This window comes from Lissotriton vulgaris, unplaced genomic scaffold (assembly GCF_964263255.1).
Source record: "Lissotriton vulgaris unplaced genomic scaffold, aLisVul1.2 SCAFFOLD_586, whole genome shotgun sequence".
Classification (NCBI taxonomy): Eukaryota; Metazoa; Chordata; class Amphibia; order Caudata; family Salamandridae; genus Lissotriton; species Lissotriton vulgaris.
This window is the reverse complement of record NW_028250360.1, coordinates 871,356-886,357: the sequence shown is the minus strand read 5'-3', so window position 1 is coordinate 886,357 and position 15,002 is coordinate 871,356. Positions and strand designations below refer to the sequence as shown.

General features: G+C 44.6%; 1 protein-coding gene across 1 annotated transcript in view; it reads right to left on the bottom strand.

The window, feature by feature from the left end:
* LOC147663283 (transmembrane protein 128-like) overlaps positions 1 to 15,002 on the bottom strand; it is a 163,983-nt gene that overhangs the window by 66,592 nt on the left and 82,389 nt on the right. The window contains exon 3 of the mRNA XM_086950563.1: positions 6,566 to 6,727. Within this exon, the coding sequence (XP_086806689.1) occupies positions 6,566 to 6,727 (162 nt within the window). The remainder of the gene's footprint in view (positions 1 to 6,565; positions 6,728 to 15,002) is intronic.

Sequence of the window (15,002 nt, the reverse complement as noted above, 5' to 3'; positions counted from 1 at the left end):
AGTTCTGGATACAATTAATGCCCCCTACTTTAAGAAGCAAGGAGACCCCACATTAGAGTCCATGAAGGTGAAAAAGATTGGGTGGCACATTAGTCAAGTTTTTGTTCTTATTGACACCACGCCCAGTCCCCATAACACAGTAGGGTTTAATTCTCAGGATAAATTAGTGTTCTCTCTCTTAGAGGTAAAGTGTGCCTTAAAGGCATGCAGTATGGGGAAAGTGCCAGGCCCGGACGGGGTTCCCATAGATTTCTTTCATGTGGATTAGGATCTCTGGGTCCCCCTTCTGGCAATTTCTTTTAACAAGATTGCGCAAACTAGCCCACTACCTTCGTGGAGGACGAGTGTAATAGTTCCCATTCACAAAACGGGAGATAAGGGGAATCCAAAAAACTATAGATCCATAGCTCTTATAGACACGACAGTCAAATTGATGGGTCCTCTCCTCCGTTCTAGACTTGAACTCTGGGCCCGAGACAGAAATCTTCTAATGAAGACCCAGTATGGATTCCAACAAGGGAAGGGCTCTGTTGATCAGTGCCTGAACCTCTCCCTTACAATGGACAAATATACCAGAGCTCCGGGTGGGAAGCTTCATCTTGCCTTGCGTGTCCCACCCTAAGCTCTGGAATATTATGGTGGAGATGGGAATCGAACAGGCCCTAAATGATTTCATTCGGCAAATGTATTCTCATGCCTCTGTATAAGTAGAATGGGGAGCGAACCCGCCCCTTCAACATCTTAAGAGGGGTAAGGCAAGGCTGCGTCCTCGCACCGCTTCTTTTTTCAATCTACACAAACAGTGTGGAGGAGGCACTGATGGGTGAAACACTGGACATCCCTACTTTTGATTCCCAACGTATCCCCATGTAGGCGTACGACGACGATACCGTACTGCTTTCCAGAATGGGCTTTTGCCTCTAATGCCTCATCACCGCATATGTGGCATTTAAGAACACTTTGGATCTGAAATTAATCAGGCAAAGTCTTTTATTTTAATTGCAGGGGCAAGAATAAAGGAAAAATCCCATATTTCCATATGGACTACATAAAAATTAGGTGGTGAACTCGTTCCCATATTTTGGAGTTCTTTTTGATTACAACCTTTCGTAGACACACCTGGTGGAAGGTAGGGTTATGGTTATGGAAAGGAGTTTAGCGGCATTAAAATCATTTTATAGGAGGCTAGGCTCGAAACCTCTAGACCCTATAAAAAAGATTGATCATGTTAAAACAGTATCAGCTGTGACTTATGGGGCAGGGGTATGGGGGATGGTCCCCATTGACACCCTCCAGTCAATTGAAAAAAAAATTGTTAAATCATTAACTTCCCTGCCACAATCATACTCAAATTATGTTGCCCATATAGATCTGGGTCTTCCGTATATCACCGACTTATCACATGGCCCCACTGCTGCTGTGGCTATCAATCTGGCATAGGGTTACTGTTCTTCCCTTTAATCAAAGGATCATTAGCAATTTACTAAAATTGGAAAACCGTAGTAGGAGCAGATGGTTAAACTATGTCTAGCGGAAACTCAACACCTTAGGTTTGATAAATCTTTTTAAGAAACCCAATTCATATAAAAAGTTCTCTAAGCATAGACTGTTTGAGACTTTTAACTTGAGGGCTCATTACAAATGCAGGGAGAGGAATTATGGAGTACAGACAATCCGGATGTATAAACTGACGCCTCCACTGGTAGAGGGAGAGTTCTCCTATTAAGAAGCGGTCTCATTCTCAAACCATCAGTTTATCTTGATGAGGTTCCGTCTGAACCTGATCCCATTGATGTTGGGGTATCAGGCCAGAAGATTCAAGCATTTGGATTTGTCCCTGTGTAATGTAAATGTAAATGTATTTGAGCTTATACAGCGCACAGCTACCCGCAGTGGGTTGTCCCAGCGCTTGCTTAGGGAACCCGTCCTGGTATTCCCCTGTGAGATAACCCCGGCAGGGTATCCACAAGGTGAAAGCCAGGCATCCCGCCGCGAGGGGCCGTTGTGGAGATTAAGCAAGCTATTGCCCAGAGTCGCAGAGTGTGAACCCGTGAGTCAAGAAGGCACCGGAGCGAGAATTATCGAGTCCGTGGAATTTTTGAGCCCAAGACCCGCCGAGCCGGGGAATTGAACCCTGGTCCAGGGCCGATCTCAGATTCCGGGTCTGCCGCCTCTAACCCCTGAGCCACACTTCTCCACTTCTAAAACTTCTAAAGGAGAATCCAAACAGGGGCAGAGTCAGCACTAGACGTGAAGATTGTTCCAAATGCGGCTCGGGACTAAGGAGTCCCTTCTCCCCTGATGAAGTTTGGATTCTCCTTTAATGAAGGATTTCTAGGACAAATTAGAACCAGTGTGTTGCAAACAACACTATAGCTTACTACACAAGTAGTGTAAGTAAAGTTAAATGTTATATGTACTTTGTCTGTCTGTCCTGACGAAAGCTTCGTAGACCCGGCTGAGCACAAAAGGAGCAGAAACATGTCGACGTTTTTGTTGAAAATTGCATAACAAGATCAAGTTACACAATCCCAAGTTATATCCAAGTTTTTTAATTACAAAATCTCATCTTTTTATTAAAGTCATACAGGTGATTTTTTTGTATTTTAATTAAGCACCTTTGCTTATTCTTATTTTTCACGGGGGTTCTCCTTTTCTCTGGACACTGCTATATGAACCAGAGGTCACCTCGGGATGAGGTAGGCATACAGCACTTTTGGACACCCAATGACTATGCCATAACGCGTATGCGGGGCGGAGATCAGATATACACCGCACTAACAACATAGCGTTTATTAGGGTGATCCAATTAAGCCTACGTTCACGTAGTTACAAGTGTCCACTCATCTACGGATGCGACATGATTTGGCTGTTGTGTTATTGCCTGTGCTACGTCTTCATGGTAATGTCTGCAGTACCTGTTTGTTCCGATGTGGTCTTGCCTAGGGGGCTATCCCCATTTTGTTACTTGCGCAATTGTGCAAGTTTTTTTGTGTTGTACTTAAAACTCAATAAATAAATACATTTTGCAAAAAATGATAAGTTGTAGCGTTATCCACAGGTTCTAGAGGTAAGGAGATCTTGGAGCTCCTGCATCCACTTCTTTGAGAGTCAGTGAATGCTGTTTTTAAATTACCAGAAATACTGGACATGATTCTGGAACAACGATCTAAGAAGGAACCCTATACAGGAGAGTACTTATAGAGACTCTTTCTTTACTTATAGTACTTCTACTATGAACCCATTGTGACTGAGTATTGAATTATGGTAATAGTCTGAACTTTGCTTGTTATAAGTGAGTATTTTGGGTTGGGTCCTGAAACAACCTGATCCTGATTAATCTGCAAAAGAGTAAGGGAAGAAACATGTTGAAATCTAGAAATATATTTTTCTCGTCTTTTAACAACAATCATTACGTTGAAAGTGTGCAGGTGATCTATTAATAAAGTTGAATAGGGAGTCATCACCTGACACTAATTTTTAAGAGTGCAGCGGTCATGGCTCATTAGAATAGAACCTAGTGTGCACCAACATAGAAAAGTGCTGAAGTTGTAATACCACTCATCATTGATTAAGCAGGGACAGAGCGAGGAGTTATGGTTGGAAGCAAGGATAGTAATACTATAGGTGGGAGAATACTGTGCCTGGCCTCCCGGTACGCCCTCTATAAACTACATGTTCCTTGTGGGATTGCATCAAAGTGAAAACTGATGATGAGAAACTGGATAGAGGTCAAAACTGAAGACTCAGCTCATTTGGCGCTACGCCTATTAGGTGATCACTTTTATTGCACACATTTTTTTACATCCCTGTTTTAAAAAAAAAGATTTATTACAATTTATTAGAACTTCTCAATTAGAAATAAGCATTGCCAAAAAACAAACGATACCACCTACTTGAGAGCTATTGGCTTTGTCAATGTGTTTTAGCCATGTTGTACAGCAGAGCAGCTACAATGACAGGGAGAGGTAGCCACGGGTCAAGCAACGATGCGGCAGAAAGATGGGGCAAGCAACAAAGACGGGGAAAAAATTGAGGAGGGAGAAGGGGACAGGGGAAGGATGGGAGAACGACTACAAACACTTACACTCTTATAAAGAACTGCCAGTGAAAAAGAAAAATAAGTACCCCCGAAAAAGTGTGAGAAGGGACAAAAACCCGAAAGAAGTGAAGCTGGCAAGTGCTGAGCAAAGAGAAGCGAGGAAAATAGAGTGATGACGATCAATGATTCAATGGTAAGCTATGAGTGGGCTCTAAGCCCATTGTTAATAAACACAATGTTTTGTAAGGGACAGGGCATGCGCTGTCTCAGGTGAGACCTAAAAATTAACAGGTAACGTTAGGGATGTAAGACCTTTTTGTAAACCCTACTAAGTTCTACTGGATGGTGGGAGTTCATTGATGTCTAGTGTACATCACATAGACACTGCATCAACATGTTTGGGCCTAGGTGCAAGACTGATAACTTTATAGGTAGAACCTTTCCCTCAAAATTCCTAATATTAGTGGTAGCCATACTTACCATCTCTTCTTTTCCTGCACTACCTCCCATACTTCTTCTTTTCTTTCTTCTCTCTTTGCAGAAAGCGTTGTAAAGTCAAGTTCAAGTGCCTGGTTTGAAATCCCATCCTTTTAAATGGAATAGGAACATTATTTTGTGTTCAAGTCCCCAGCACCATATCAGTTACACCAGGTCAGCCATGGCCTGAGAGGTGCAACACCTGAACGAAGAATGTGGACAAAGGCATGTGCAAAAACTGAATGCACAAGAAAAACAGTGGTGCATAGAAGTGTTTAACTTAATTTGAACCACTGATAATTAGTATTTCTGCAATCCATAACATTGTTTACTTTGGTTGTGCCATCACAGAAGCAGACAAACCATAAGCAGGTCAGGCAGGCCATCCACCCATACCAGCTCGAACTAGCAAGCCACATGCCCTCTAAACAGAACATAACCAATCCTAGATTTATTTGACTTTTCTGGCCTCATCAGTGACTTGCAGCTTGAGCGTTGATATATATATCCCAAACATTCAGGTCGAATAGAGCCACTCCAGCCCATCAAATTGTACTGAACATTCTGCGAGGGAATGTACAGACGGTTCAGGCAACGATCTTTATATACACTTCTCACTCCTTCTACACAGTCCTGTAATAAATAGAATGTTAGCAAGCAGGGTCTCACGTGGTAAAGTATCCCAACATTCTGGCAGTTGGCTTTTTGAGCTGCTGTGTGACTTTCGCTTTGCTCAGTGGGATCTGAACGCAGTATGCTGAATAGGGTGCTCATACTAGGCAAGAATCTGCCTTCTCATCAAACAATAAAGCCCCATCATGTCCACAAACAAGGTTTGGACATCTTCTGAAATCCTGATGGCAGACATCTAACCATGGTGCCCAATGTTCATGTTGAGAAGTTTCATAGAGGTCATCGTTATCCTCACTGAGGCATCCTGATGCTGCACTGCTGGTGTTGCACCAATGGAAAGGTTCTGTAGAGTAGGAGCAAACCACGGTAATGAACCAGCCACCTTGTATGGCTTTCCTGGCATGAGGGATAATGACAAATGTTTCATTAGCAAACTGAGGATTGTGAGCAGGAATGTAGCGCGATGCTAGGATGCATAGACACATGGCATCTCTATTGTCAATCGCTTTTTACATTGGACATAGGGCCTTGATTTGTGAAACACTCACAAAAGGCACCTCAGGTGGCCTGAGATGGAAAGTAGGCATAGAATCTTGAGAAGAAGCTGGAAGCTGCATTCTGGGTTATTTGCAGATGAATGAGGAGGAATTTAGGTAAGGAAAGATGCAGGGAATTCTGGTAGTGTAGGCAGATGGATTTCAGCGCCTAAACCACTGTCTTTTGGGCGGGAACTGGCAGAAGACGTTAGACTTTTCTCAGTATTAGAGGAAACAAATGTTGGACGGAATGCTGACAATGCAAACATTCCCCCCAGTTAAAAGATCTGTGTTAAATCCATTGCTCATTTGCCCACTACGCCACCCCACTTTGGACCCAGCCATATGCAAAACAGACTAAAACAGGTCCAGGAGCCCCCACTACAGGTCTTTTGCAGTCTCCTCTGAAATCTGTAAACATCTAAAGATTCCCTTGATGGTGTGCCCACTGAGATTTGAGGTCCCACTGCAGAATGAATACATTTAATCAAGAAATAGCTATACAATTTATGCTTTTGAAGTTTGCCGGTCTCATTTTGTAGCACAAATATCTTAAAACCGGAGCTTATATGGGAAACACCTTTGTCCATCTTTCACTTTAACGAGTCTTGACGGATCTGCAGGTAACTTATGAAACGCTATAAGCAGGTACCACATTTCGTGCACATGCGCGAGGCAGTGCAGAAATAATTAGAAAAGCAATAAGTGTTTTTTTCAGAGGAATGTGTGCCTTAACAATAACCACAGAGTCGCTATAGTAGACTCGTCAATATGTAAGCATACACATGTATAAAATACACAAAAAACACACACATTGAAAAGAAACAGAGGTAAAATAAAAACATTTGCAGTTGATTAATGTACCTAATTTACTTACCAAATAGACGCTACTAAGAAAGTAGTAATTGCAATGGGCACTAAAGCTGGGTACTTGGCATCATAGTCAGGGATTCCACAGTGCCACTCTAAGTAAATGATGCAATAAACGGCAACGCACAAACTTGCAACCAAAAATAAACTGCCGACGAGTAGTGATGCACTGCAAAGAAAGAAAGAAAGAAAGAAAGACGTATGAAACAAGTATCTATCAGGGATTGCCTCATTACTGCAGAGCAAAATGTTGCTGCAAAGAATAACTCAGTAACTGAATGTTATTAGGATATAAACATCTCTGCTTTCATGTAGTGATTCTCAGCATATATATATATTTTTTTATATATCAGACTTTAGTCCCTGCAATCTCTGCGAAGTAAATGTATTTCATCAAACGTCATCAAAGTTTCATTTATTAACCAGTTATGGAGAAAAGGCTTCGTGCAGGCAGTGGAGTCGCACGTCATTCTAAGTAGAAAATCTATTGCTGGGAGACTATCTTATCCATGCAGCTATACAGAAATAAGTACCGAGACGTAGATCCACAACCGACCGAGAGATGCTGAGCAACAAGCATTCACATATTAATCGCAGAATCGCATTCAACCACACTGAATGCAGAACGTGCTAACAGACTACCAAAAGGTTGATTTCAGTGTTGCAGCAGAAGACATGTTAGATTATTCGCTGCTCAATGTCATGCGTAATACCATCCTCCTTGAGATGACAAGTTCAGAGATGCCTTCTGGCCCAAAAAGTACAAAGAGAACATCGTATTTTCCTGAAAATCTAACTTCTATCTTGTTAACCAGCCATGATACAGATTTCATCACGTCCAAGTGTACATGGTATGAGGTCCTTATTTAAGGACAGGCAACCAGTAAAACAATGGTCATTTTAACATAAACATCAGAAACATATATTTCAAAGGCTAAAGAACATTCTTCTCAATCATTGAAAACCGTAAACACACACTATCTGTCACAACACAAACCTCTTCTATCGTCTATTAAAAATAAAAGAAACAAACAAATCAGCTATCCAAAATAGAAATTGAATATCAGACTTATGTGCAACCACTAAAGATTCTCCAGCGAGCATTAGAAACAAAATATTTCTGTTCCTCAAAGCCTGGATCCACATACTTTGCACTTTGTATGTTGGACCCCAGTAGAACGTTCTACATCAAGTGGTAACAGCAAATATAGATGTCGACAGAACCTTTTTGTTTATTTACCAAATTATGTTTCTTTATGTGTGCTTAAGTGAGCATAACTAGTCCGCTAATTAATCTACTAGGCTGTTATCTGTTTGCACAGACAGCTCAAGAAATGTGGCTTGCACGGACTAAATTCCAGCGTCCATGTTTTCTTCTCTTCTGTGTTTTTTTTTATTATTAAATAAAATAATGGATAAGCGAGTGGCTGTGTTGAGAGGCTGTATGGGTGAGTGACTGTAGACGTAAATAAATGGGTGTGTGAGTAGCTATATGGGTTAGTGTGTGGCTATGTAAGTGGCTGTACGGGTGACTGGTTGAATGAGTGGCTGTATGGTGAGTGAATGGTTGTGTTAGTGTCTCTACGAGTGAGTGAGTAGTGTGTGAGTGCTTCTATGGAGGAGTGAGTGGGTGTGAGTGCTGGTATTGTTCTGTCAGTGCACCTTTTTCCAGCGTGAAGGAGGGACGTGTGTTTAATTGATTGCTGGAAGCCTCGCACCAGCAGCACTGGCCGCCCTGTCAAGGCCGTGGGCTCCCTGCGTGGCAATGTGGTGTTTATTCAATTGTTGGAGCCTGACCTGCTTGCTCCCGGAGAACATTAAGGATTCCCTGAGGCTGGCGAGTAAGGGAAGCATTGGGAAGAAATTCCGGTTTGCGGGCTGCTGTTGCTTTTAATAAGTGAGTGGAAAACGAACAAACAGACTGTGCAGCTCAAGCTGACTTATTTCATATGTGCAAAGGAAACCATGAAATTAAGAAAAATGTTCTCAGCGCTAGAATATTGAAAGTTATGGATTTAAACAGCGCTGTTCACGTTCCTTTCAAAATGAACTACTGTTTCCCCTGCGCAGCTTGCAATAGAATACGGCCTGCGCTTTAAAAGGAAGCACGTGGGCAATTCAAAAATGCAAAGACTTCATCCCGTGATCAAGGCTCTACGGAGCAGAAACGTTGGGACTGTGAGCTTGCTGCTTCTGTGTATTTTCCCTGAATAAACGGTTTTTAAAAGCACTACAGCCTGAGTCAGTGCACCTTTTTCCAGCGTGAAGGAGGGACGTGTGTTTAATTGATTGCTGGAAGCCTCGCACCAGCAGCACTGGCCGCCCTGTCAAGGTCGTGGGCTCCCTGCGTGGCAATGTGGTGTTATATATATATATATATATATATATATATATATATATATATATATATATATATATATATGACCTACTGGCGGTCTCCAGTAGTTAGTTACAGTTAAGACCTAGTTTCCATAGGAATAGCGTTCTTTATCCCAATACCTTTGGCGCCGGTTGACGAATCTTCGAGAAATTTTCAAAACTAGTGGCCCACTCCGGTCAGCTCCTATCTTGAAAGTTTCTGGATAATTAGACAATCGGGGGCCGAGAAAAAAGCGTTTCCCCATGTTAATTTCCATAGTAAACTTTAGACAAAGCTACAGCCCGAACTGCTGAACGGAATTACACCAAATGTGGCAAAAAGGTAGGTCTTGGTTCAGAAAGATCCCTTTTTTAAATGGTGTATATCCATTCAGTAGTTCCTGAGAAATTAAAAAAATTAAAAGTTTCGATATCTGGGCGGAGCCTAACCCCCCAAGCACAAGCATGGCTCTAATTGGTTGCCAAGACTTCAAACCAGGAAGTGTTGGCAGCCATCTTGTGCTTCAAGGAGGGAGAAAAAAAAGTGAAAAAAATATAAATAACAAGAAAAGGGTGTTGCGTATCAATGGGGGATACCCAGAAGCCTACCAGGCCCGGGTTAGCAATTCAGTACAATAGAAGGTGGTCAGGTAGCATAAAACAATAGTAAGAATAAATATAAACATAGTAAATCACATGCAAAGCAGAATTATTTCTGAAGACACAATCTCAAATTTATTGTGCTATTCCTTGCATCAGTTTTCAAGAGTTATTACTCTGTATGCACAGATATTTACAGTGTGGTGCTCACGGTAGAGGAATGGGAGGAAAGGGTATGCTCTGCTTTTCCATACTGATTTATTTCTAGTTGACAGTAATCGACCTGACCTGCCATCTCTTGAACGCGACGAGTAAATTAGGCCGCCTCCACCATGAGTAGGAGCTCGGATGTGCCCTCACCCGCCTTTCTGTGAAATGAATGAAATGAAAATAAATTTATTGAGCGCGGTTGCTGCCCGGGGGCATCCAAGCGCTAAGGTGAGACAGAGGCATGACGGAGCACAGGAGTTAGAGCTCGGAGGATTTGGCAAATAGCAGTATCTTCAGGTTTTTCCGGAATGACAGCAGGTCTGGGTTGGAACGAAGTGAGAAGGGGAGAGTGTTCCAAAGCTTAGCGGTGTTCAGTGAGAACAGCCTACCCCCAGACCTGACTCTCTTCACTCTAGGAACAACTGCCAGGAAAGCCTCAGTGGAGCGAAGGTTCCTGTTTGGATGGTAGGGGATGACAAGGTTGTTGTTGATTGCGGGTCCCGTCTTCCAAAAGGCCCGGTGCGCAATACATAGCGCCTTAAATGCCACTCTGTGCTTCACTGGCAACCAGTGAAGACTTTTCAGTCCAGGTCTAGCTGACTGGGTTCGTGGAAACTGCAGCAGGGTGCGTGCGGCGCAGTTTTGCACCACCTGCAGCTTCCGGAGAGTCATCTCAGGAGCCCCTACGTATAGGGCGTTATTTGAGTCCAGGCGGGACTGGATGAGGCCTTGTACTGCCACCTTCTTGGCTTCTAGGGGCAGAAGTGGGAGGACTTTTCTCAAGGTTCTAAGTATGCCAAAGCATGTGGCGGACAGCTTGGTGGCCTGGGTGGAGAAGGAAAGCTTCTTGTCCAGCCACACTCCTAGGCTTTTAACGCTTTCCTTGGGAGTGGGGGGGGCGCCCAGGGCTCGAGGCCACAAGGAAATGAAAGGTGCTGGCGAGGCTGGACCTAGAAGCATAAGCTCTGTTTTTTCTCCGTTTAATTTGAGGGAGGAGTTGGTCATCCACTCCTTGACGTCCTCTAGGCAGTTCAGCAAACCTCCCGGGGATTGCCTGATGTTCTCTTGCAATTAAGTAACGAGCTGACAAGATAAGCTGCTCCACTACAGTCATGATGAAGACCCCGTCCTAAGGCAGAACTCACCTAGCTTAATCATCTGGGATCGAAACATCGACACACACCCACACGAGTAAAAGCAGGGACAATTGTATACAAATTTCGGTGTCCATGTTGAGCTATGTACATTTGGAAAATGTGCGGATTGAGATCTTATTGTCTATGTGATGAACACATGTCACACCACTTTCTCCGTGTCCACCACCCTCACAAACCCTTAAAGACCACTCACACCCTTTCCTCCCATTTCTCTACCCTGAGCACCATACTGTGTACTAACAAGAAAAGGGGGCAGGGTAAATACACCCTGACCCCCAGGCCAGCCAGGGACAAAAAAGCATTTTTTTTCGGGCGAAGTTGCACCAGTGCGTGAATCCACTCCAAAATTGTACAAAAGTGAAGTGCGGTCTCCCGCGCTTCGTTTTCAAAGCCCCCGGTTGGGCCAAGTCCCGGGGGCAATCTATTTATGTAGCAGTCCCCAACTTAAAACGCGCGACAGTGCACGTTTGCACACTTATCCCGTCAGGCCCCTCCTCCTCCGTGCACCACTGTGCAAACGCGACTGTGGTGCATTTTAAGTTGGGTAATTAATCCCCTGTCAATCCTGAGGGTCCCTGGTGGGCCAACTAGCCCACCAGGCACCTCCAGTAAGCTCCAGTGTTAGGACTGGGGGTCTCTAGTTGGCAGAGGTAGGTACCACTGTCCAAATAGGGACCCTTGCTTCTAGTCAGGGCAGGGAGATAACCCTCTGAGATAACCCCCGCTCACCCTCTAGGTAGCTTGGCACGAGCAGTCTAGGCTAACCAGAGGCAATGCGTAAAGTATTTGTATCAACACTCACAGTAACACAGTGAAAACACCACAAACTGACTCCACAACAGTTTAGAAAAATAAAGGTATTTAATCTAAACTACACAAGACCAAAACGACAAAAATCCAACATACACAGTTCAAGAATATAGTTTCAAAAAGAGTTCTTAAGGTTTGCGATAAAATAATCCACAGATGCGTGAAAAGTTCACAGTTGTGTCACGTTTACTCACAGTACCTTTAAGTTGCAACAAAGTTCCAAAAGCAGAAGCTGGTGCGGTGGAAAACAAGCGATGCGTTGCTCCTGAGACCCTGGGGAGGCGATGCGACAGCCCCGCTGCAGCAGCGGGCGTGTTGCGGCCAATCCGGTCTGTATGGGGAGGAAGGCCACTTGTATGGATTCCGGTGCGTAGGTTCCGTAGGAAGTTTGTTCTCGCAAAGGCACGATGCGACGATCTTGTAGGGGCTGCGACGATCTCCTGGGCGACGATGCGTGGTCCAGCGGTGATCCTCTCTCTCGCTTCTCCTCGATGCGATGGTTCTGCGACGATGCTCGCAGCGACGTGATGCGGTCCGCAAGCAAGCGGTGCGGCGATCTCACCCAGCGACAACAGGCTCTGCGACGGCACTCGCAGCGATGATCGGCTTTCCCGCACTGGTCTGGTGCGTCCCGCAAACGAAGGATGCGACGGCTCTGGCAGCGGCGTCAGGCGCTGCGACGATCTCGGCCTTCGTAGCGGCGGGAAACTTCTCGCACTGTCGGAGATGCGCTCCACAAGTGAGCGATGCGACACTTTTCCGTTGCAAAAGTCTCTCGCTTAGTTTCAAGCTTCCCAGCACAGGTACAACTTCCAGAGGCCCCGCAACTGGATCAAGCACTCTAGGAAGGACAGAACTCTCTCAGCAGAGTTCAGGGAAGCTGGGGGGTGAAGTCCTTTTGTTCCTGGGACTTTAGAACATGGAGCCAGCTCTTCTCAGGCCCTTGGAGTCTCCTTCAAGACCGGGGACACAGCACAACAGCAAAGTCCTTCCCCTCTCCTTGGCAGCAAAGCAACAGGTCAGTCCAGCAGAGCAACAGCAGGACAGTCTTCCTTCTTCAGTTTCAGCTTTCTACTTGGCAGAGGTTCCTTCTTGATTCCAGGATGATCTAATTTTCTGTTGTCAGGAGTCCTGTACTTATACCCCTAAAGTCTTTGTTCTCTCTGTGCATGTGGGCCCTGAGCCCGGTCTGAACTAGTTCTGGGTGTTTCCTGAGTACTTTGTTTTGCTGGCTTCTTCTTTCCTTTCAGAGTGAGGGGCAAGGTCGTCAGTCGCCCAGCAGGAGGTGGAGCCAGCATTGTGGTGATGTAAATATATAATTTACCGTCGAAATTTCTATGCAGGTAAGTACTTAATCAATAATAACTCAAGTCGGAAAGAAAGAACCAGAGTCTGTGGTGTTAGAGTTCTTAGGGGTTTTATTCCTCAAAAAGGAATGGTCAAGACCAAGATATCATGTTCTTCCCACCACAGGGGTGGAAGAAGGGATAGAGCGCGCTACATTTTATTGACAGTACATAGCTTATATACTTAATTCATGTCATAGAAAGCAATACAGTAGGCGTAACAGCTGAGAGAAGACAAGATAACAGTATCCACGTGCTACTAGTACGTAATCAGAAGGCGTGGACTAGGCGTGAACTGGAGGTGTGTGCTAGAAACGTCACAGGTAGGTGTCACAAAAGGGGTGGCACTAACAGAAATGTTGCAATGTCAGCAGAAATCGGAAGCTTGGATGCGCGCGCAGCTGCATGACGTGTGATTGACGTGAAACTGGAGGGTGCAGGGGACTTGACATTTACACTGACGGAAAGAGACAGAAGTCTGGCATGTCAGATCAACTTGTACGTCTATCGTATCTGATATCTGATGTTTGGGAACCTTATTATCTGGACGGAAAGGTCTCTGGGGCAGAAGCTATTCTATACTGACTGTGAGTGCGTGTATAAGCGCCTATGTGTCTGCATGAGAAGCGTGGGGCATGGGGCCTTCCATGTTTACTGAAGCTGAAGCTAGTAGGCAGGAATGTATTCTCGAGGAGCGGAACAGATAACCCGAAGGTTATAGTCAGTCTTGGCAGGCAGCAGGCTGAGCTGAGCGCGGTGGGCCGCGCTGGAAGTAAGTCAGAGTTCACGGGTACAGAGGCAGCCTGGGCTGAGGCTTTCAGAGTCAGAAGCCAGAAAAAAGGCTCGATGGCAGAAATTCAGGGCCTACTTTGCCAGAGCAGAAAAACGTGTAAGATACATTACAAAAAGACGTTGGCATAGCATACTTAGGAACGGACTAATTAACCCATTCAGGGTGGGTCTGAAAGAGGACATGTTAACGTTGGACGCAAATGTATTTGCGTCTTCATAGCTGGCACAGGAGGGAAGTTACATGCACTTTAAGCTGGTACATGGAGACGGTGGGGTACGCGCTAGGGAACACAACTTGACCATAATATTTATATTTCCTCATTCCCTCCTTGTTCCCTACGGACCCTTCATGATATATCGATCCTCATGAACCGATCAGTTTGTTCTTGTAACATCATTTGCTCCTCTTTCTTTCTTTTGCGTTTTGAGAGGAAACTGGAATGTTCAATGCATGACGTGGCACACAGTCCACAAATCGCTGGCCCACACTGCAGGCACAGGCAGCAACTGAATACTAGGACTAGGCCAATGCCTAGGAAGGATAGGATCTTCCATCCCCAAGCGGTTAACGTTGTCCAGAACCAACCGGACCAAGTCCAGGTGCCTGGATTCTGATGTATCTGATTTGCAATTTTATGGAGACGTGTAATAGCTTGATATACAGATGGTGCGTTTTGTGGAATGAAAACACAGCAACTTGACCCGATGACCTTACAGGCTCCACCTCTATCTGCCAAGATGACGTCAATAACAAGACGATTCTGAAGGACAACAACCCGCATGGCGGACTGCTCTTCTGTTAAGTTACCTAGGGCGGAGGCAGTTTCATTCACTACTGCTTCAAGTGTTCTAGTTAATCTGCGTATTAGTTTACTATTTTGAACAGGTCCTAAAAAGAAAAAGAATCCTTTATTAAAATCGGTGTACTGTTCCCATGCCGTTTCTGTGTAGTCGACAAGTGGGATATCTCTTCTGAGTCTATTCTTTACTAGATTTGTATTTCTGTGGTAATCAGGAGGAGCTAGAAAAACAGGTGGCAGAAGGAATGCAATATAACAGGTACCATCCCAGTCGGGAGGTAGGCGTATGTATGCGGTGTGACCACAAACAAAATAGGAATGACGGATAGCTTTAAAGGACGATTTACCATGATCACTGAATTCGACCACAG